This window comes from Sciurus vulgaris, assembly GCF_902686455.1.
Source record: "Sciurus vulgaris genome assembly, chromosome: 7".
In the NCBI taxonomy this organism is placed as follows: Eukaryota; Metazoa; Chordata; class Mammalia; order Rodentia; family Sciuridae; genus Sciurus; species Sciurus vulgaris.
Genome location: NC_136467.1, coordinates 18027069 through 18051731, shown reverse-complemented (window position 1 = coordinate 18051731; position 24663 = coordinate 18027069). Strand labels below are relative to the sequence as shown.

At 41.4% G+C, this 24663-nt stretch overlaps 1 protein-coding gene and 1 long non-coding RNA gene across 3 annotated transcripts in view; one reads left to right on the top strand and one right to left on the bottom strand.

The window, feature by feature from the left end:
• Nucleotides 1-24663, top strand: part of SASH1 (SAM and SH3 domain containing 1) — a gene marked incomplete at its 5' end in the record, with an annotated part of 289754 nt that overhangs the window by 60527 nt on the left and 204564 nt on the right. The window contains one exon of one of the 2 annotated variants that reach the window (XM_079146820.1): nucleotides 5597-5617. The exons of the other annotated variant lie outside the window; for it this stretch is intronic. Within the exon in view, the coding sequence (XP_079002946.1) occupies nucleotides 5597-5617 (21 nt within the window). Of the gene's footprint in view, nucleotides 1-5596; nucleotides 5618-24663 lie in introns of those variants that run through there. 2 annotated transcript variants of the gene reach the window in all.
• LOC306665412 lies at nucleotides 16895-24082 on the bottom strand. Its single transcript, XR_013765009.1, has 3 exons — nucleotides 23712-24082; nucleotides 23357-23439; nucleotides 16895-19532 (listed from the first exon to the last, which is right to left on the bottom strand). It is a non-coding gene; the product is annotated as an uncharacterized lncRNA (long non-coding RNA).

The window sequence follows — 24663 nt, the reverse complement described above, 5'->3', positions numbered from 1 at the left end:
ATCCAGAGCACTTAGCACAAGGTGTAGAAAGGGCCTTGTGTGGGCTGCTACTGTTTTAGTATTATTATTAATAACAGTTCTGATGGAAGAGAAGCTCTAGGCACACAAGACTTGCTTTTGTTTTTTTCTTGTCCTTTAAAGGGATCTGGGGAACTAGAGAGCTAGTAAGGGGCATCGAGCATTCCAGAATTCTGCTTAGAGTGGGACCTCCATCAAGTCACTTTGCTGCTCTGAGCTTTCCTTTGCTTATCTATGAAAGGAAGATAGCATCAACTCTATCTGCCTCCCCTGGTTATCAAGGATTCAAATGACACACACGTATGCAAAAGTACTTTGTGTACCTTCATGAGGATGTTAATGCTTTCCCATGTGCTCAGTTAACTGGCTGTTTGTTGTCTCAATCAAGTCCGCAGCTACACATGAAGAAAAAAAAATTATCAAAAAAACCCCAAATGTCCAGACCACCCCCCCTAGACTAAGCCAGAATCTCTGCAGGTAGGATCCAGGCTCAGTACCTTTTTCTTAATTTTAAGTTCCCTAAGTGATTCCAATATCCAGCCAAGATTAAGAGTCAGGAAGCAAACTGTTTCTTAAACTTGCTCAATCATAAGAAGCTCCCAAGTCTCCCCATACCTCCTGAATCAGCCTTCCAAGGGTGGAGACTAGGAGCCAGTCTGTTCCACAAGCACCCTTCATTGGCTCTTATCAGCAGGCAGTTGTGAGAAATAATCTGATGAATCATAGCTTAAGAGTTGGAAGGGATATTATTTAAAGTCTTCACACTTGAATCATCTCAGAGCCATGTGAAACTTTATGAATCCCACGAACAGAAAACCAATGTGTGTCAACCAACTATGCAGACAATACATAAAGCAACTATGAGCAGGAATCCTCACAGCCACTTTCTAGTTCAGGAAACCTTGACTGATGGAAAAGATTTGCAGCGTTATGAAACTTTTCAGATTCAGCAACTTAGAATGCCAAGATGTGCACAGAAAGAAAAATTCCTTCGTTTGAGAAAAAATGTCTGAGTGATGTGAAAGAAAATTTAAAAAACAAGCTCTCTGGTGGTGCAGTGGGAATTGACCTCCAGATGGGACAGATGTAGCTAGATTTTAATTTTTTCCCTCCTGAAAGGATATATTGCACAGCTCTGGGAAGGTTTTGCAGTTACTCTTAGCTCTCAAGGGAAAGTTAGGCAGATCAGGTTTAATGTAAGAAACATACAGACAGGCTACTAGGTCACAGAAAATTGGTAAATATGAAGGGAAAAAAGTTAATCAGCTGTTGATACCAAAGTTTCAAGACATGGCTCAACTCTGAGCACAGCAGTAGATCTTTCCACTCCTCACTATTTTGAATGCATCAGACTGCTGGAACCATTGATCTATGAGTTCTGGAACATTCTAACATTGCCTTTGACAAATTGTCTTGTGAAATCCCATTTCTTCTGGGGCCATATCCACCTGCCTGGCCTATGTAGTTAGCCTTAAACTTTTCCTCCCTACTTCCTGCTCTGTTTGAGTCCTGCCTTACTTTGTGTTATAAATACTGTCAGTATTTAGAGACTACATTTATCTCTTAAGTTTGGGGGTAGGGTTGGTTGGTTGTTTTTTGTTTGGTTTTATTTTCTATTGAACTCAGGAGAACTTAACCACTGCGTTACATCCCCAGCCCTTTTTATTTTATTTTAATACAGCATCTCATTAAGTTCCTAAGGCTGGCCTCAAATTTGCAATTCTCCTGCCTCAGCCTCCTGAGTTGCTAGGATAACAGGCATGCACCATCACGCCCAGTTTACTGCTAAGTTTTTTAAGAAGGATAATGGAGATTGATTTTAATCAATCTAAAATTTTGTAATATATGTATTTCCTTTGTAATGGCTTTGTACAAGTTACTCACATCTGAATGTTGCCAGATAAGGCATTTGGGAATCGCAGTGCTGGATCTGGTCTGAATTTTATCTTTGGAAGCTGTAGCAACTCACGGTGTAATAAATGCTTGTGTAATTGTGTATTCACCATTCCCATGCTTTAGCATCCCCTTTTATTAACTCTATTTTATTTATTTATTTTTGCAAGTGCTGGGGATTGAACCCAGACCCTCGTGCATGCTAGACTCTGACTAAGCTCCCAGTTCTCCTTTTACTTTAGATAATGTATTTTAATAGAGAAAATCAATGTAGCCTATTCTCCATGAAACAAAACAATAACATGGTATAGCAGCATTGGTTTCCATTTGGAGAAAAGTTCTTATCATTAACAGGTCCTTACAATTAATTATCAGCACCTCTGTGTTGGAGTCCCCAGCCTCCTGGAGGTGCTGGTGGAAAGAGCTGAGCCCTGACTCTGGTGGTGGGCCAGTGCACACCAGACCCTGAACAAGAGCAGAGTCGTGAGCATTCCCAGGTGTCTGTAGGATTTCATGGGTTGTTTTTATTTTGTATTTTTCTGTGCTTTGGTGAGTCATTTCAGTGTTGGATTGTGTGTCTAGGGGATGAGGGAGAGATATATATCGAGAATTTTTTCAAAACAACAACTGATAACTGCTGGCCTTTCCTCCTGTCAGCCCATCTCCAGGGTCCATTTCTCCCAGAGCTCACTGTCTTCGGCTGCATAGCGCCTTGATGTGTGTGTCGTGAGTGTGCACAGTCAGACACAAGGTGTCATGACAATTGGGGTTCGTAGGATGCCGCTTGTATTGGTTTGCTGGGGCTGCCATCATAAAGTTCCATGCTTTGGTGGCTTTGCCAAGTGAGATTTATCTTCTTACAGTTCTGAGCGATGTAAGTCCAAGATCAAGATAGTAGGGGGTTGGTCCCTTCTGAGGACTGTGAAAAAAGGATCTGCTCCAGGCCTGTCCCTGGCTTGTCAGTGACCATCTTCCCGTTTGCATGACATCCTCCCCATCCATGTCTCTGTGACCAAATTTCCTCTTGTCATGACATAAGTCATGTTGGATTAGGACCCACCCTGATGCCTCCTTTTAATTTAATCACCTCTGTAAAGATCCTGTCTCCAAATAAGGTCACATTCTGGGATACTAGTGTTAAAACTCCAACATGTGACCCTGAGAAGGGCAGGAGGACAGTGTGACCCATTTCCTCACTATGATGCGTGATTATTTTCAACAATATTCATGGCTTTTCAAACGATAGCTGAGAAATGAAAAGAGGTTTGTGGAAAGAAAACCTGACTGAGGATGTTCTTCATGCCAGGCTTCACTGGTGTGTCTGAGTTCCTTCCTGCAGGTGAGTGGGTGTCTCTGAGGATCGTCGGGGGAATAAAGGGTGTCTGGCAGGCTCGCTGCAGGTATTTGCCTGATCTCGGTTACGACTTGATGTGCTCAGTACTCTGGTACACACTGATTTCATGGGCTTGGGGTCTGTGCCCCTGAGACCCAAACTTGAAAACAAACACTGCGTCTCCTGGGTAGAATTTCTCTTCGGGTTGTTGGGGAAGGATGAAGCTACCAGAGCCTTTCTCCTATAGACGAGGAAACAGGCTGAGAACAGGAAAGCACTGTGGCCAGTCACCTGGATAGCCAGGAGCATGCCTGGCACTAGAACTCAAACCTCTTATTCACAAGCTGTCCTGCAGCTGTGGGGGTCCCCTCCTTACCACCACCCATCAAAATAACACTCTCGCTGACAACATCTGACTTTCCTCAACCACTTTCCTACCACAAAAAAAGAAAACAAAGAAAAACAAACAAACAAAAAAAACCTCTACTACTTTCCTAACCAAAAACTCCAGCATTTTTATTAAACTGATCCTAATTGCCCAGTAACTATATTTTTGACGCCCATGAGCAGGATCAAAAGTTGGAAATTAGCACCTTTAGTCAGTTTCCCTAAAATCCTATGAACCCAGAGAAACTCTGAAGTGTCGTATCTGTATAAGGTGCTAGGTTTCTTCACCCTTCAGATCCAACGTTTTAGCTAAAATTTACTGTGTCAGCCTTAATTGTGAATTTATTCTCCTGAGTGAGCAAAGAATTCAATCTGAGATGTCAACCTCATACCAGTTAGTGGTATCTTTTGAAAACAAAAGAATAAAACCTTTCACCTCCTGTTCGACCAGGTCTCAGTTAGCACATCATTGCCGATATTTGAGGCTTGGATTTGAGAAATCATCTACCAGATTCAGTTTCTTCACTACTAAGCACACTGGGACCTTGGCTGTGGCTTGTCAGGTCAACTCCTTTAAAGAGAGATCTGGGGACAGCTCCCTTTGTATCCCTTCCAGAACTCTTGACACCCCTAATAATTCTGCTTAATGATTATTTTAATATATTTCTAAGATATAGTAGGTTTAGTTGTTGGTTTAGTCTATCTTTCCCCATGAAGGTAGGAGAAATAGTAGCCCTAATGTTCTTTGGTGACTGGATATTTTACATGTAACTCTGTGAGGTTGCCCACTGTTTTTAAAGAACATATATTTTGGGCTGGGGAGATAGCTCAGTCGGTAGAGTGCTTGCCTTGCAAGCACAAGGCCCTGGGTTTGATCCCCAGCACCGCAAAAAAAAAAAAAAAAAAAAAAAAAAAAAAAAAAATATATATATATATATATATATATATGATAATATATTTTAAGTAATATATTATTTTCTGAATATATATTTTTAATGTGATTATCTTCTGACCATTCACTAATACCACTTATACCAATTGTACCTATATATAGGAAATACCAGGTGCATTTACTTTTACTATTTTAAAGGACTATACAAAATTTTATTTTATTAAAAGGAAAGTTTTTTTAAGTATCTTCCCCCTGCCCACTTTTGGATGTCTTTGAAATTAGTGTTTTTGTGAGCTCTTTCTTTTCAGGGTTATTAACTTGGATTAAATCATAATAAACCCCAGCTAGGGTTTTCCTGAGTTTGAAATTTGGCGGATGGGCCAACCCTACAGAGTAGTCTCAGAACAGAGGGTGTGCTGAGATGCAGACAGGTCATGCGGTGTGAATGCTCATTCTAGAACATTAAACTTACCGTGTTAAATGGATTTCTAGATGTTTCTCTGTGGAAGTCTTGGAATAGTCCTCCCCTTCCTTTTCTTGAGCCAAGAAAACTCTGAACCAGAACAATTCAATTTCAATTTGTGGAAAAACTAAACTCAGTGAGCCAAACACAATGTGAAGACAGTTTGGGGAGGTGGGGAGGTGGAGGGGGGGGAAGCATTTCAATCCCTGTCGTACATTGCAAGAATATCTGAATTTCTGTTTCAACATTCCGAGATACATTTACAAGCTTTGTTTCTGAGGGGTTTCTGCAGCTTAGTGTTACAGTCTGAGAACCCAAAGAGCGAATCTTGCTTTCGTGTCGCAGTTATTGTGTGCTATGGGAAGTATTTGGAAGGCCCCCAGTGAGGCCTCAGGAAGCAGTTACTGCCTCTGGACTTATCATCCTGAAGGCGATTTGTTTTAAAGTTGATAATCTCTGGGGCTACACGAGTGTCCCACATCTGCCCTGAATTGAAAACAGATTCCCACTAAGAGCCTTACATCATCAGTGCTGTGGACTCATGAGTCAGAGAGGAAGTGGGAGACATTTGAACGTATGGCCCCATAGACACGAGCAAGCAGCAACCTTCATGGAGGACCGAGAGGACAGGGTACGTGGGCTGTCGCTTTTCAAGTTTTAAGTCTGTTTTTTTGGAATATTCGGGAGGGAACGGTGGTGAGAAACTGTCCTTCTCTGGGCTTTTCAGGGCTGCCAAGGCATTGATCGAAATTCCAAGAAGCTGGGCAGCCTCCCTGCCAGCGTTCTGCTGCCAGGTTTTACCATTTTTGCGACTTACCATTTATTATATAAGATATATTGATATGATTATGCAGATATTTATTTTCCTCCAAGACTCTAAGAGAGGTTGTTGTAAGCCAAGAAAAGTTTTTACTGTTAGACCCCAGAGCTTTTTCTACCCTTTGCTTATCTATGAAAAAATTTTAAATTCAGGCTAAGAGTGATGGCTGTAGCTCTATACTTCATATTACAAGCCTCTGGGGACCAGGGACCCTCAGATTAACTATTTAGCATCTAATAGTCTACTGAAGGAGTTTTCTTCTCAGTTTGCTGAAAAGTTTGTTGTCTGTCTTCTCTGTTTAAGCACTATTTATGTTATAGAGTTTGGAGTTCTTTGCCTTCTTAATTAAAAAGATGAGCTTTGTTCAGGAAAGATGATTAAAGGAAAGAGAAGAATATGGAAGTCACAAGCAAGGAAGGGTCTGTGGACCCAGGAGGTGGATGCCTGGAGCCGAGACCCCCAGTCTGGCTCCACAGGCCCTTCTGGCTCCTGTTCTGGTTCTTGATTGGGCTTGGGTGAATGCAGGCTTCTCGGGTTGCTTCCAGAACTGTTTTACTCACCAGCATCTCTGAGGAGATGAGGATGGTGTGTGGTACACCAACAAATATTTGTTGAATGAAAATAGAATGGTGGAAGAGAGTTCTAGAAGAAATGTCAGTTTAGATATATTGAACTAGTGAGCCCCAGATTTGGTGAATGTCCCCTCTGTTCTTGATAAAGAGGGAGCAAAGGTAGCGAAAGGGGAGTGATGGGCAGTTGAGAGAAAAGCCCCAGAGTAGCCCTCAGAGCAACTGCATATGGAATGCATGGTGCTAGGGTTATGGTTTGAACAAAGTTAAAGTTCTGGAGAAAGAGTCTTGATAGACAATAGCCACGCCCTGCGAGAGTGTTTGGGAGCCCAGGAGAGCGGGATAGGAGAAAGTGGACCAGACACAAGTAGTTGGTTTTCCCTTCAACTCGGTTCAGATGTACTCATCAAAAACATTCCAGCAGTACAAAGCCTGTTCTGTCCCATGTATTTCCTCTGGTCTCAGAAACAATACGTTGAGAGCAGCCCAGTTGGCAGGTAACATTTTCAGTCCAAACGCCAAAAGACTGCTCCCTCTTGACAGGTTGCCCACAGTTCTTGAAAGAGGAAAGGTTCTTCAGATGTCAAAATTTGATTGGAAACTGTGTCATGGGACTATGCTCTCTTAATTCCAGGGAGACAGAAGCTTTCTTTTAGAAAAGGAAGCAAGCATATTTGGGTTTTTGTGTTGGAGGATGCAAAAAGATGTATTGATCAGTTCAGTCAGAAAGGAGAATTACCAGGCTCAGAAATATCGTTCCTGTCCTATCTAAGGCAACCTGCAAATGAGCTTTAAAATCTAAAGAAATGGTTCCAGTGCAGACTGACTTCCTTATTGAGCAATGACTGTGTATATACATCTTAATTTAACTAATCTAGTTAATCTACCTAATTAATTCCTCAACCCCAGATGTTTGGGAAGAAAATAAAGGCCATATGGCAGAGACTTCCACTTTGATACCTGGATTATACTCAAATACAATTCACATCCAAAGAACCCTTTGCCTCTTTTTAAGCAGCAAAATAAGCAGCTCTTCATTTGGGACTGAATTCTATTCCCCTGTCCCCTCCCTTTACAGCCCCATGTTTGAACACAGGTATTTGGTAATGTACCACCATGGTACCAATGGGCTGTGCCACCAGGCCAATTTATAGCCTCCTCACTCCTCAGAAGTTTTGTAAGCCAGTGTTTGGAATGGAGAACACATTATCCCTTAGAAACAAGGTTGGACTCCCAGCTCAACTCCTGAATGCAGATTTTCCCTAAAATATAGAAAATGTGCTATGAGCTTCTGGAAAAAGAAAAAATTATCATTTTGTCCAACAGCATTGGAGAATAAATTTTACTCTAAACCGTGATCATGTTTCTGAGAGCATTTTTGATGTCCTTGAGGATTTGTTCTTGCCCTTGTGTGCCAAGCCTTTCTTGGTCTGGACCTTAACCACCTATCCTAGGTGCTTTTTCTTTTCTTGATCCCTCAAGTGGTACCTCGGGCTGCAGTCCAAGATAATTATTTGCATTTGGTTTCCACTTGTGGTTTCTTTTGCCTGGAATGTCGTCTTCCCCTTCTAATTCCTGGCAAATTCTTGATCAACTAACATTAACGCAGTTAAAATTCCCCCATCATGCTCTGATCAAATTCCCACCTCTTGACTCTCTTGGTCACAGACCCTTTTGAGAAAATTTTGCACACACTTCAGAGGCTTCCTCCCTGACCTTCTCAAGGTCCAAGGACACCAATTAAAAATTCCTCCCTCAGAAAAGTTAACCCTTCCACCTTGCCTGCATTTCCATAACACCTTATAAGTACCACTATGCATTAACATTTACCACATTATGATGCAATTTGTTATTTATATGTTGCCCTCTGACTTATACTAGCTCCTTAAAGACAGGGATTTCTTAGGATTTTATTATAATGCCTGATATGTAGTAAGTAATCAATAAAAGAGGACATGCATGGATAATCACGTGGATATGTAAATGCATAGGTAGATGGATGAATGAAGGGATCATTGGGTGGATAGTCAGATCGTGGAACAATCATTGGATCTAAAGACGGATGGTTGGATGGATAGAGTAATGGAGAAAATGTTTATTGGATGAGGATGAAGAACTATACAGAACCTTCTACAAATCTCTGAGCAAGAGCTTTAGATAGTTTCAAGAGCATGAAATTGATGGAATTTGTCCCTTTTATGAGTGGGAAGGATTATGAGTACTGAGAAGAGAACAGAACTTGGAATTATAACATGAGTTTGAGTTCTGGCTGTCTACTTCCTAGTTGTGTGGCCTTGGGTAAGTTGTTTACCTTTCTACTTTTTCTTCTCATCTGTAAGATAGGAGTAATAACTGCCTTCAAGGAGTTGTAGTAAGGATTAAATGATAATCCATCTCAAAGTTGTAGCCAAGGGTTTAAGCCCTACAAGATATAAGATAAGTGTTAGGAAAACAGTGAATCTAAATTTGAAATGCCAAACACAGACACAGAACTCTGAAGCCAGAAGGAACCTGGGCCTCTCTCCTAGGTTTGGACTCCCCGCCTTTTGCTATTTGGTCCCCCTTGTTTTGATGCAACATGTCAAAATCCTGGCCTTGCCTATTATCAGCCACTTCCTATATCACTTGGGTAATCAAAATAAAATAAAACAAAACTTAGAAGAGTGAGAGAAAGTGGACAAGAGTTCAGGGGATTTTTAAGTGGAAGAAAGTAATTGCCTAAAGTAGAATTAAGTAAACTGCAGTAGAGGAAAAGAGAACAGAGAACATGCAAGAAAGAAGAGTGGGGGATTGAGAGGGTGGTGTGGTGGCAGGCGATGGCAAAGAGAAGAAGAAAGAAGCTGTCCCATGGGAAACTGCACTCCTTTGCATTTGTGACCCAAGAAGTGCCTCATATAAATAATAATAATGATGATATGCCTCATATAAAATATAAATAATAATAACTGGGTAACACTTAGACACTATTTACCCTGTGCCAGGCACCGTTCTAAGCTCCTCACACGAATGAACTCATTTCATCTTCGCAACACTGAGATGGGCACAGGAAATCTATTTTACTGATAAGGAAAGAGTGCACACAGTAAATAGCAATCCTGGGGTGCGGGGGCCAGTATGGAACCCAGACAGCCTGGCCCCAGAGTCTGCACTCTCAATCAAATGACAGCCATAAGTGGACTTACGCCAGGAACGCACCTGCCACTAAGGAGGCCCCGGGCATGGACCAGATGGTCGATCCAGCTGCTACCGTCAACAACACAGTAAAGTTCAATTTGGTGGACAGCTCTGTGAATTTACTGATCAAAATACCATGTTAACACCTGAAAAGTTAGATAGAATTTCATAGCATGGAGGGATGCTTGGTTCATTAGGTTCAGACCAGCCAGGTGATTGTGCTGTCTCAGGAAAGGTCCATTTCAGGGCCACTGGTCAAGGTCTCCATACATACACAAGGCAGAAGTCTCATGATCCCTGCCACCTACCTAGCACTGCAGGGGCAGAAGGGTGCCATCTACATTCTAGACAATGTCCAGAAAAGTTGACAAAAATTCTTGCTGAAAGTTTATATATACTATTATGTTAATACTCGAGCTGTTTTCCAAAGATAAAAACTACAACAATTGTACTTTCTTTTTGAGACTTTTCCCTTTTCTTTCAGTGTTGGGGATCAAACCTAGGGTCTTCTGCATGTTAGGCAAGCACACCACCCTGAGCTACATCCCCAGTCCAAGAATCATTTGTTTTTGACTTTGTTTTTGTCAACTTTTTTGCTGCTGAGACTGAAAGACTTAACCAGAACAATTGTACTAGAAAAAAATTTGTTTGGAGGTTCATGATTTCTGAGGTCTAAGTCCATGAACATCAGGCTAAATCCCTTGGGGCTGGAGGGGAGGCAGAACATCATGGTGGAAGAGTGAGGCAGAGGGAAGCAGCTAACATGATGATCAGAAAGCAGAGAGAGAGACTCCACTCACCAGATACAAAATCTATACCCTAAAGACACATCTCCAATGACCCTCCTCCTCCAGCCACACCCTACCCCACCACTCAGTTCATCTCAATCAGGATTAATTCACTGATTGGTTTAAGGCTCTCATAACCCAATCATTTCTCCTCTGAACCTTCTTGAATTATCTCAAACATGAACTTTTGGGGAACACCTCACATCCAATCCATAAGAGACTTTTACTGAAAAGCAACAATATAGTCTTTGAGCACTCTGTTTGTTTTCTAGGCTAGGTTTGACAGATTCATTTCTGAAATAATTGCATTATTCTTAGGCTTAACCCCTAGGTTCTGCCTTTGCCTAAAATAGTTTGAGCAATTAAGATTCCATTTTCTCATATCAGAAATATGCACTTTTTCAAATAGTTAACATATTCAACCAATTTAACAAACTCTGATCCAAGAACATGTTAGGCTGGCAGAAACAATGTAGGTCTTCCCTTTTTCTATCTGTTTGAATTATTGTAAGCATTTCAATAATAAATGAAGCCACTCTGCAAATGCTTCAGGGTTATTTGATTCTCGGGTGATCTCAGCCTTCCCTATGCTAGGTCATTTACGTGTCGCACCAATGTCTTAAGGCATGACTTAAGTGTGAATACAAGTCTATGAAAGGTCATCAGGAAGCTTGACTCTCAAACATCCACCCAATGGCTCACTCTTACTTCTGACTCAGGAGAACAGGAAAAATAGCATTTGATGTCTAAAATCTAAAAATGAGAAGCCACAGGAGCCACAGTGTCCTCCCTGGATGCTGGTAGGAAGGAGGAGGAGCTGGGGGCAGGGAGGACATAGTAGATGGGTTGCCTGGGTCTTTGTCCCCATTTTTTTCTCATTCCAGCTTGACTGGAGAAGCCATTCATGTAAAATTCAATCCCCTTTGGAGCATTTGTTCATATGTTTAGGTGTCCTTCAAACAAAAATTAAATTAAATTTTAATTTGATTTGAATTCTGAAGAAAGGGCTTTCTATAAAGTGACTCGAAAGAACTATCAAAAAGTAGGGCAAATACAAAGAGGCACTTTCAAGCATGCAGAACAATCGTATCATTTAAAAACAAGTCTGCAAGTTTAATACCTAATATAAATACAAAATCAAATTAGTTGTGCTTTTAGAGGAACGCTCTGTTTGTTCTTCTTCTTCTTTTTTTTTTTTTTCATCATCAAACTCCCCCCAAATTCCAAGAAAACACAGGACACTAAAGTGAAATCTAGCCTCTCAAACAGAGATCAGTTGTTAACTAGACTCCAAGATGGGCAAATGGATCTTTAAGAAGCTAGGTTTAAGCCAGGTGTCCCCCTGACAGGACCTTTTTCCCCAATTGGAGCATTAGAGTTATACATTGTAGTTGGGTTCATCCCAACAAAATCATACTTGCATGGAATTCAATTTCAGTTCACCATCTCCTTTTCCCCTTCAGGTATCTATGCTTTCTCCTTCCTCTACTCTGCCAGACTTCCTTGCACTCATTTATTTATTTATTTATTTATTATTGATTCTTTTTACTCATACATAATGGTGAAATTCCCTGTGGTATATTTATATATGCACATAACATGATTTTTTTAAAAAAAGAATTCATTCTGCATTGCCTCCCCTTTCCCACCCTTCCACTCTGCCTCTTGATCTCCTGCTTCTACATTACCTGCCTTCCCTTTATCAATACGATATCTTATCCTTCTTTCATTTATTTTGTTCTAGCTTCTACATTTGAAAGAAAATATTCAAACTTTGTCTTTCTAAGTCTGGCTTATTTCACTTAGCATGATGTTTCCCATTTTCATACATTTACTATCAAATGCCATAATTTCATTCTTTATGACTGAGTAGAACTCTACTGTGTATATATATACCACATTTTCTCAATCCAGTCATCTATTTACAAACATCTGAACTGATTTCTTAATTTGGCTATTGTGAATTTTGCTTCTATAAACATTGAAGTGGCTGTATTACTATAATATGCTGATTTTAGTTCTTTTAGTTAAATATCAAGGAGTGGGATAGCTGAGTCATGTGGTGGTTCTATTCCTAATTTTTTGAGGATCCTCCATACTGTTTTTCAGAGTGGTTGTACTAATCTGCAGTCCCACCAACAATGTACAAGTGTACATTTTCACCCACATAGTGGCCAGGATATGTTATTGTTTGTATTCTTGATAATAGCCATTTTGACTGGAATAAGATAAAATCTTAGTGCAGTATTGATTTACATTTTTCTGGCTGCTAGAGATGTTGAATTTTTTTTTTCATGTATTTGTTGGCCAGTTGTGTTTCTTCTTTTGAGAAGTTTTTGTTTAGTTCTTTTGCCCATTTATTAATTGGATTATTTGTTTTGGTTTTGGTGCCAAGTTATTTGAGTTCTTTGTATATTCTGGATATTAATGCCCTATTGGAGGAGTAGCTGGCAAAGATTTTTCTCCCTTTCTCTAGTCTCTCTCTTCATGCTCTTAATTATTTCCTTTGTTGGGCAGAAGTTTTTCTCATTTGATGGTATCCCACTTATTGATTCTTGGTTTTATTGCTTGTGTTTTGGGGGCCTTATTAAGGAAGATGCCTGGCAGAGCTTCCATCAGAATAGGAAGAGATATAATGAATATAAACTCTTACCAACGTAGTGCCTCTAACCAGCATGCAGTGGACACTCCATAATATTCATTGAGTAAATGCTGGATAATTCTGGACTAACAGCAAGACCAACTCAACTTTCTTGTTAGCCCCTGCCAACATGGGTTACCAGGGTTATTATTATGAATAATTCTCAGACTATATGAAAAAAAAAAATTGCTTCCTAGAAAAGACAGGTTTCTGTGACTTGTTTCCTAACCTTTTACAAAAGGATAATTAGAGTTATAATTGGGTTGCTTTGAGAATTAAATAAGATCATGTTCATCCATCCAACAATCCATCCTTTCAAAAAAAATGAATCGATAGCCAGGAGTGGTGGCACACGCTTATAATCCAGCTGCTTAGGAGGCTGAGACAAGAGGATCGCAAATTGAAGGCTAGCCTCAGCGACTTAGCAAGACCCTGTCTCAAAATAAAGAGCTGGAGATGTTATTCAATGGTAAGTGCCCCTGGGCTCCATCCCCAGTACTGCAAGCTGACAACAGCAACAAAATTGGAAAGAATTAAAATAGTTGTGCCGGGGAAGGTGAGGTGGGGTAGGGAATTACATACGGGGAGAGGAAGGGGAATAACACCTGAGCACTTGCTTGACTTAATGAAAGGGTTGCTTTTTAAGTGTTGATGATAAAGGGTGTGTGTGTGTGTGTGTGTACATATACAGACATACACACAGATAAAGATGTTTGTTCAAGATAGCTGGGGGCGGAGTCGGACCTGGATGTCCCCTCTCCTATCTGCAGCCCAAGCCTCGCTGGGGACCCCATGTTCAATCATCCCTGTTGCCACATCTGGTCGCAGCCCCAGTTCTAAACCACTCATTTGTCTGCCAGAGAAGACACACCGGGAGGTGCATCCAGAGACCACCTGGGGCGGGAACGGCACCCCAGAAGGGGACCAGGAGAGGTCCCTCAGCAACTGCTTGCCAGTCTCACCCAGTTTGGCCCCAGCAGGCTGCTTATGTGCTTGCAGGGAAGCCAGGGTTTCCTCATCCCGAGACACACCAGCCACTGATTAAACTAGTCAAATACTTTCCCCTCGTGTGACTGAGCCGACTGAACAAAGAGGAGCAGAACCTGAAGAAGAAAAGATGGCTACCAGTCAGCTCCTTCCTCTTCCTCTCCCCTCCCCAACCTCCCCCTGCAGCTGTGACTGCCTGCCTGATGACACCTGGGCTCTGAAACAGCTGCCACAGACTCCTGCCACCTGCCTTCCTTCCACGGGGCTCAGGCCAGGTGGAGTGTAGGCAGGGCTGCTCTGTGTGTGTGTGTGTGTGTGTATGTGTGTGTGTGTGTGTGGTGTGTGGTGTGCACGCACACGCATACACGTGAGAGAAGCCTCGTAGTCTGGCATCACATGGTCAGGGAAGAACAGGAGTGCTGCCCACTTGGTCAGAAGCACGTGTGTCTGCCTGGGTCTCCTGAGCCAGTGAGGGGCTTACCGCATCCTCAGATGGGGCAAGACAAGAAACACTCCGAGCTGTCTGGGGAGAAATTTTACTTATATCTTTAAGATGTGAGATGAGCAGTAAGTACCAGGAAGGATCAGCAGCCCTCAGATGGCCACCCGTGACCTTTCTGGTGTCTCTTAGCAGCAGCACATCAGCCACTTCAGGCCAAGACTCTAAAGTCATCCTAGTTACCAGTTTAGGAACCTATCGGAAAATATGTGAGGATAAAAACCACTAGGCAGACTATTTTTTGAAATTTATTTCCATTTTATAAAAGCAGTACATGCTCTCATATATAAAAATTAAATCTTAAAAGGGATAGTGGTGTAGTTCAGAAGATCTTGCCTACTATGCACAAGGCCCTGAATTTGACCCCAGCACTGGAAAAAAAAAATCTTAGAAGAACAAAAGGGCCATAATTGTGGAACCCAAAAACATCCATTATTTGTCATATTTCCTTTCTGCCTTTTTTCAAAGTCTTTTCCAGAGCTTTGAAACCTTATTTTATGCATAATTTCATATCCTGATTTTCCACTTAAAATTTTATCAAATGCATGTCCTCATATCATTAAAAACTCTTTGTAAGCATTTTTTTTGAAGTCTGTATAATGTTCCAGCTCATAAAAGCAACATAATTTGCCCAATTATCCTTCTTTGTTGGACTTTTAAATTAGTGCAAAATTTTTTAGGTAAGAAATAATGATATGATGAAATTTTGGCACACAAATCTTTGTCTTCATTTCAGATTATTTCCCCTCAATAAAGTCCAGAAATAAAGCTACTCAGTCCAGTGATATGAACATATTTCAGGCTAAGTAAATCTTTTTTAGATAGGTTGTTGAAAAGTTTGCTTAATATTTAATATCAGACTTTTCAGATTAAATGACTAAACCAACTAGTGCATATCCTCATCCAGTTTAGAAACTTATTATCTGTGTGGTGGAAGTCACTCCGTACACCTCCCCATCTCATCCCACCTCCTCAACTCCAAAGGCAGCCATTATTCTGAATTTTTATTCTCAGGTTTTTTTAAGCAACAAAACTTCAAGGATATAAAGTCTTTATCTTAGAAAATAAAAGTGAGACCGGGATTGTGGGTCTCTGGTAGATCATTTGCCCAGCATGTATGATGCCTGGATTTGATCCCTACCACTGGAAAGAAGAGAGAGAGAGGGAGAGAGGGAGGGGGGGGGGGAGGGAGAGAGAGAGAGAGAGAGAAAGGGAGGGGAGGGGAGGAGAGGAGAGGAGAGGAGAGGAGAGGAGAGGAGAGGAGAGGAGAGGAGAGGAGAGGAGAGGAGAGGAGAGGAGAGGGGAGGAGAGGAGAAAAAAGAAAAGGAAGGAAGGAAGGGAGGGAGGGAGGAAAGAAAGAAAAGAAAAAAGGAGAAAAAAGAAGGGAGGAAATATGGGAGAACAAGAGAAAGGGAAAGGGGAATCAGGCACAGTTTTTGAGCCATACAACAAGACAGAGTAAAATGTAAAGACTCGGGTCTTTAGGGGCCTGCCTACACTTAAGTCCAAGCTCTGACACTTGACATCAGAGGCTTAAGGAAAGTTCCCTGGCCATTTCTAGTCCCATCTCCCCCCTTGAAAAGCAAGGATGAAGCTAATTCCATCCACTGCTATAGTTGTGCAATAGGTTAACCAAGAGGAGCACCCAGCACCCTATGTGTTATGGGGCATTACCCTGCCATGTAGCCTCTGGGTGTTTGGGGCCCAAGAAAAGCCATTTTCCGGGATGGCAGCAAGACAACTCTTGACAAGATCTTGCTGGGTACAAATTGATGTCATACTTGCTGTTATTTCAAAAGCAGCGAGAAGCTGTATATTTCTCTTTTTCACAGTTTTCCTTGGGTTTCAAAACAGACGTCTAAAAGATGTCTGAGTAGTGTCCCATTGGGAGTTCCAGTGGAAGACTGTCTTCACCCTTTCTTCACTTTTCAGGTGAATCTGAAATGCTCTAAGCAATCAAACCTACAGTTCTGCACTTACTTTTACTATGTCCTAAACAAATGATCAAAGAAGCTCCACCAGTTTTCAGTACAAACACGCACATAATTAAGGTGGCCAGATGTCTGGATTATAGGTTTCGTGGTCTATGATGAGCAGGTGGCTCAGTTTCTTTCTGAAGTCCCATAATCTCAGGTTGCTCATGTAGGCTAGAGGTTGAAGGGATTATATTTGTAAGGGTTGAAGTTTGACTATGGAAGTAACTCCAGTGATAATCTAGTTAATGCTTATTAACTTTCGTGAATCGGGAATACCTCTAAAACTATGTCTTTCCCAAAGAATATTCTTTCTCTAAAATGTATGCACATGTCTATCTACACAAAATGTTTCCAAGCATCAAAGGATTTGAGACCTTCTTGAAGCCAATTCATGGACCCTTTAATAAGAATCCAGTATTAGACAGACAAGGCGGCTATAGCAGAAAACCACAACCTGGGTGATTTAAACAACAGAAATTTATTTCTCACTGTCCTCAGAAGCTGGAAGTCCAAGATCAAAGGGTCAATAAATAGGGTTGTTCCTTCTGAGGCCACCTTCTCCCCATGTCCTCACATTGTCTCCTCTCTAGGTATGTCAAAGTCTTGGTCTCTTTATTTTTATTTTTATTTATTTATTTGGGGGGGAGTACCAGGGATTGAACCCAGGGGTGCTTAACCACTGAGCCATATCCCCAGCCTTCTTTTATATTTTATTACTTGCTGAGTTGCTTAGGGCCTCAGTAAGTTGCTGAGGCAGGATTTGAACTTGAGATCCTCCTGCCTCAGTCTCTGACTCCCTGGGATTACAAGCATGTGCCACCACACCAGCCCCTGTCTTTTTATAAGGATACCAGTCATATTGGATTAGGACCCACCCTAAAGACTTCATTTTAATCACCTATATAAAGACCCCACTCCACACACAATCACATACTGAGGTACTGGGGATCAGGACTTCACCATATACATTTGGAAGGGACACAGTTCAGGCCATAATAAATCCCTAAGCAAATTTGGGAACCATAACCCAGAGAGGTTCAGAGACTTGCCCAATGTCACACATACTCAGCAGAAGAGGCAGAGCTACAAGCCAGGGATCCTGTCACCCAGTCTCTGTCTGCCCTGCCTGCTCTCTGCATGCTCTGCTGGACCACAGTGTGCTGCCTGAGAGCCTGCAAAGCCTACAGGCTCAGATTTGAGAGACAGGACCTGAGTGGAGGTCTGCTGCCACCCTGGGGTCTCTAATGGCATTGGGATGAGACCAAGAATTGGAATGCACTCCTTTTTCCTCAAGGTAGCTTTGCAGAATCCAAAACAATATGTCCAAGAGTCTTCCTGATGTCTCCCTAGGATGGGAGGGGTGATGGGGGTGCCAACTGATCTAGTGTAATCCTCTCTCTTCCGTCGAGATCCATACGGTGGGCTGGGTCAATGCCTCCTGAAACCTTGGAAGAGTGAGGATTTTGGTAGCAATACTTAGAATCTGGTTATGTGCTACTATCACATGTTCTCCGACCACAGTTCCACCTCTGCTGCTGCCCAGTGACCCATGGTCTCTCCTCTGGGTGTATTTCAGATTTTTTTTCAGAATATCTGGGGTTCTTCACACCCCCTGCCACCTCTGCCAGATCTCCCTTGCAGTACTCCAAAACCTTCACCAGAGATGGAAATTTGCTCTTCTTGAGTTGCCTTAATTCCATATTAACTCTCTATCAACACTCTCTTTGGATGTCTGTATTTAAGATTACTTAATCTTGGATCTGTTTTCTAAACAGAATGGTACTACATTTTCTGTTTTGTGTGCATGCATGCATGTAATTAGTGTGTGTGTGTGTGTGTGTGTGTGTGTGCATGCACCCATGTGGTAGTCTTCTGTTGTTTGCAACACCTCCCAGTTGGGAATCATTTGTAAATTCAGTTAATGAGCATTTAACACATTCCCTTTGATGAAGCTGTTAAATCTGAGCTTCACACTGGCATCCCACCAGACATCTCCCCCTCCCAAGCCCTTTGTGTTTACCTATTCTTAAATGCTTAGCGATGGTTTCTTATTTGTTGGCACAATATGGAACTAACCTTAGCCCCCTCTGAAAATAGTTGGGTTTGAGTTTTGTAAGAAAATGCTTAAATCTGTATTCCAAGCAACTCCTCTTTACTGGCCAGCTTTCATTTTCACCAAACAAAATAAGCAGCAGACAGAACAAACATTTCATAATCACCCTAACGGGTCCTGCCTGGGGCAGCAGCACATAATCTATAGCTATTGGCGGTTGTAAGAACAAATATCAGACTCAAAACCTGCTGGCTCCAGCCATGAGAGAGATTTCCTGGATTTAATTATAACTTGATTTTCAAAAAGGGAGTGTATGTCACGTATGCTTTTCAATCAGTTGGAGAAATTCAGAGTAAGTGAGAGAGTGGCCCTGGGGTTCGCATATGAGATAATCCCTTGTTACTGTCTCCTACAGCTGAGGTATCACAGAAATATGCCCCACCCTGTCACAGACACAGAAACGGTCTGTTGCCAAAGCTGTGGCGTAAAGCACAAAGATGTCTTTTAAGTCAAACCCTTAAACTTCAATGTAATTTAAAAATATAGAAATAAGTGGAGGGAAAAGATTAGACTAGATATGCATCCGTGCATGAAACAGGAAGTGACATCTTGGCTAAAAACAGTTCTCCCTCTGCATTCTATCTTATCTACCACATATGTGCTCCTTGGTCCCTCATCCTGACTTCAAGAATATTTTAATTCTACAATTTCCTGCTTCTCAGTAAATCCCATGCCAATCCTGGAGCTGATACAAACATACACAAGAACACACACTAATATCAGAAAAATAGGTCCTAGTAGCAATTAAATTATCATTTCCAACCTGGTTCTCAACAGTCAGCTCCAGAATCTGTGCTTCTTTTAATGGATACAGCATGTTGCCCAAATCATTTGCACCAAAGTCTGATTATCACACAAGAAGGGTCAGAGAGATTTTAGCTTCTAGCTTTTCAGGTTCCTGGAAAGTCAGTTGACTAGAGACTGCCTGATCTCACATGGTGCACAATTTAGGGGTATACCTATACCTTTTTCTTTTTTGCTATGCCAAAAAAAAAAAAAAAAAAAAAAGAATACAAGGTCAAGTTCAACTGATTGTTCGGGTCAATTCCCAGCCCAAATCACCTGGCAATCCATAACTAGAGAAACATTTTATACTTTGAGTTGACAGGCGGCAAGCCAGAAGAGGGGAGGGTGGGAGCTACTGGCATTGACTCAGGGGGGGGGGAAGGGTGACTCACCTTGGACAAACATGTCACCAGTCCATTCATGAGCAAAGCCCTGATCCTACCCAATCCTACCTGATTTCAGATGCCTCACTCATAGTCTCAAGGGCCTCTAAATTCATTCTGTTGCTGTCACTCTCTCCTGTTGATTTGTTGTAAAAGGCAATGAAGTAGTAGGACAAAGGGTCCATCCTGCCAGCCTCTATCTCCAGGCCACTGTGGTGGATTAGCCTGGAGAGGTCACTACAGAGATCTTCACTGTAGCCAGTGGTGGCCATGGAAAAGTCTTCTTTTTAAGACCAATTAGCTTCAGAAACATAGATGGTTGGTACTGATAAAGCTGTCAGACACGGATAGCATCTAAAAAGTAGGGGCCTAAAACAGGTGCACTGCGTTTTGTGTGCTGGGGGTGGGGGGTCGGCAGGTAGATGGTGCTCATTTAATGTATAATAGACAGTGGTTTCATTTCTATCCTGCCTGCGTTCACATGCTGCACAGCAAGTGTGAACAAAATAAAAGCCATGAATTCTGTGAGGAAAGCCTAAATGTTCAGAAAATGGTTACTTTAGTCTGTGAATATAACCAATACCTTCTAGCTTTTATAGTCTTCGATTCCCAGATATATGATAAAAGTTTTCCTTCTTTCACCCAATTAATAACTGGGAGTTAGCCAGAGGCAGTGGTGCAGATCTGTTATCCCAGCTACTGGGGAGCTGAGGCAGAATGGTCACGAGTTCAAGGTCAGCCTGGGCAGCTTGATGAGATACTGTTACATAATAAAAAATAAAAAGGACTGGGGATGTACCTCAGTGGTAGATGCTCCTGGGTTCAATCCCCAGTACTAGGAAAAAAAAAAAAAACACAAACAAACAAACAAGCAAAAAACCCTGGAGTTAATGAAAAAGTTATTGTACATTTTGGTATGCTTTATGAAACACATTAAAAAAATCTTTTCTCTTTGCCTGCCTTATATGCATTATTATTCTATTTGAACCCATTCCAGGCACTTTCCTATGATTCTACTTGTTATATCAGAACCAAATGATCCAGAAATGGCCTTAATATCACTTTTTTTTTTTTTTTTTATCAGTTACAGGGTGTTTAGGCCAACTTTGTGTGGTACTGATTCTCCTTATTAATGTTTTTAGAATACTGTTTGACCCATGTTCATGTTCATTGGAACACTCGTATTGAAGAGTGAATGTCATAAAAATACTTGAAACTGCAGTGTGACTTGTTGGGCCTCATATTACTGACCCTCATGGGGAAATCTTCAGAATATCTTAAGTGGTAAGACCTATGGGATCACATCAAGAAGCTAGGTAGCCATGAGGACCAGCCTCCCAAACGCTGTCCATTCAGTGTGCAATTAAGGTGATGGCACACTGAGGGGGGCACAATGTACGATTTTCAGTGTGTCTTCAAGTAGCAGGTAAACCTGAAGTTCTGCAACTTAACCATCAAGTAATATTGTTACTTGAACTGCTTCACTCTCTTTTGGAATAAAGTTCAAGATACTTTAAGTCCTGTTTAGCAAAATATAGATTATATCACAAAAGAAAATAAAGTTGAACTGCATTAAGAAATGCCATGGCTCTTGATGCTGCTCAGAGTCAATGAATTTCTCTTGTGGCATATTTCATCTTGAATTCTCACTAGCTAGAATTATGATCTAACTTGACCAGGATTTTATTCAGACTATTGAGAGTCCTCAAACAAGAATAAGTGCTAAGTACTTAAATTTTCTATTCAATAAACCAAGAAGCTTTAAAAACAAAAAGATCAATGGTAAACACATGCAATATAATCGAATTTCCACTAAGATGAGTCTTGCAGCTTCTGTGTCCAGTCACATGGGCTGATGTTTGTAAATTTGAGAAATTGTCTCTGTCTTCTCTCTTCAGTCTTCTGGATTCCTTCTTTCTGGCCTTTTTGAATGGTATTCTCTGTCCCTGATTTTTAATAATATATTTTGACTTTTAATTGATACATAGTAATTGTACATATCTATGAGGTACAGTATGATATTCCAATACATATAATGCATAATGATCAGATGAGGGTAACTGGCATATCCATCACCTCAAACATTTATCATTTCTCTGTGTTGTGAGCACTCAAATTCCTGTTTCCTTTTGTAGCTCAGTATTGCCCAACTAGAGCCTTCCCACGAGTCCGTGTGGTCCTATGAGAACGAGCGCGCCTCCAGCTCCAACCGCTGCCCTGGGACAGGCCTGGCCACTGGAGCCTCACATTCCTATGGCCTCCTTGCTTAAGTTGGGAAAGAGTCAGGCAAACCATATCAGTCACCCAGAGTTGATCTCAAGAACATTGCTGGAACTTTCGGAAAAGAGGAGCTGGCCTTCTATAGTTTCTAAGGTGGTCAGTTTAATCGGGGACCTGCTGTTGGCCATCTTCTACACTTCCCGTGTAGAAGTCTGCTGAAGATTAAGGAAGCAAGTTAAGAGAGACAGACTCCCAGTGTCATCCCAAGCACTTGGATCCACTAGCAACAATCCAGTTTTGGCAACTAATAAATTCCCCTTGGTTAAGCAAATAGGATAGGGTCACTTGCAACAAGCTGATCACTCTGAGCCAGAAACCTGGGTCTAAGCCACCCATCTCCCGCCTCAAGCTGTGCTCTTCATCCTTCTTCACCTTGACCCCCTGGGACCATTCCCATTCACAACATTGGAACCCATTAGTCACTTTGAGCCTTCAGCATCCAGGGCATCCAAAAGGAGGGTAAAGCAGCGCTTCAGCAGCTGCTTTCAGACCCCTTCTGGGTAAGAGTTTGGAGCTGAACTGCGGAGCAGCACAGAGAGACCCCAGGGGCAGCTAGCTTAGATGAGGGATCGGGGAGGGGAGCACAGGAAGCCCTCACTACTGAGGGGACAGCTGCACATCCCTGGGCTGGTGTGTGATGATGGTGTATGGAGTCAGGGGACATGGAACTCGTCCACACTGGAACTCGTTATGGTCCTTGGGAAACTCAACACTAACAAAGAAAGCCTAAAAATTTGGTTTGCCTATGGAAAGTCACAGCAATTACAGTCACTTCTGTGAATTGCTTCCCGTTTATGCCTAATTACACTGCAACACAATAATGATTATGTACTTCATTAAGTATCTGTCAGATTAACTTAACCTCTTAGATTCTATTGGGCGGCATCTAAAAGCAAAATCCATGAGTGCTCTGGCTTCCCAGTTTGTTTTCAATACATACAAATTGACCATTTTTCTATAACTCTAAACGGGGTTTATAATCTAGTGCATTTCTACTTGAAGAAATGGGGGAACACAGATCGATGAATAAACAGCACGGTCCCTATAACACCCTTATCTTCACGGAGGCTAAGGCTCACTGCCATATTTTGGGTAATTAGAACATGGTGAAAACCAGGTGATTAATAATTTGCATACATTTGCTTCCAGAAAAATCAGTTGGAAAGGAATATCAAGAATAGCTTCTAGGGCTGGGGAGATAGCTTAGCTGGTAGAGTGTTGCCTCACAAGCACAAGGCCCTGAGTTCGATCCCCAGTACCGCAAAAAAAAAAAAAAAAAAGAATAGCTTCTAAATGGTGAGAGGCAGTATGGGGTGACAGGAAAAGTACAGGGAATAGAGAAAACCTGACCTGCCTTCCCTTGGTCTCTCTGTGCCTCAGTGTCCAGATCTGTGAAATGGGAATCTTCATTCCTCCATCATGGAATTGGTGTGAGGACTAAATGGAATAATGAAGATGTTGTGGAATAAATATGAACTTTTCCATCTTTAGAAAATGTGATATTAAGCTCAAATGCAATCTATGAGAGAGGGAAGTCACTTTTATTCCCTCTATCTGAGCAGTGGTGCAGGAGCATTGTGATTCACTCTTATGAGCTCCAAACTCCCACTAACTAGTCCAAACCATAGGAAGTTACTTTTATGGCTAAAAAGAAAGAAAGAAAATACAAAAAAGAAAGAAATGCCCGGGCTGAGTTCAGTGGCACATACCTGAGAATCCCAGCTACTCAGGTGGCTGAAGCTGGACAATCATAAGTTCGATGCCAGTGTGAGCAGCTTAGTGAGACCCTGTCTCAAATTTTAACATTTAAAAAAAATTTAAAAGGATAGGTATGTAGCTCAGAGGTAGAATATTCCTGGGTTCAATCCCTAGTACTGAAAGAAAGAGAGAAAACTCAATATAGACACTTCCATGTGATTCAACTTAACAAAAATAATTGAAATGACTTCCTGTAGTCTGCCCAATCTCAGTCCCTCAAAATTGGGAGAACCATTCACCTGGTCTGGTGAGATGGACTAAGCTTTCTCCAAGAATACTAAGTAAAGAGAAAAACTGATGAGAGATGAAGAGAGAGGCAAATGGTAACTGATCCATGTTCTCTTTTTTTAATTTTTTATTATTATTTTTATTTAGCTTTTAATTTTTTACAGACTGCATTTTGATTCATTGTACACAAATTGGGTACATAATTTCATTTCTATGGTTGTACACAATGTAGATTCATACCATTCATGTAATCATACATGTACATAGGGCGATGATGTCTGTCTCATTCCACCATTTTTCATACCCCCTCCCTCTCATTTCCTTCTACATATTCTAAAGTTCCCCCACTATTCTGTCATTCCCCACCCCCACCCCCATTATATATCATTCTCCACTTATCAGGGAAAATATTCAGCCTTTGGTTTTTTGGGATTGGCTTATTTCACTTAACATGATATTCTCCAATTCCATCCATTTATTTCTTGTGCTTTGGAGTCTTATTGAGGAAATCTGATCCTAAGCCAACATGATGAAGATTCAGGGCTGAAGTGTTCTTTAAAATCAAATGAAAGCCAAAATTAGGGAAAAGAATCACAACATAACACACAAGGTATTTATTATAATTGTTATTCTTCTTGTCACCAGTTACGCAGGGGAGGTTTTAGAGAGAAGGTT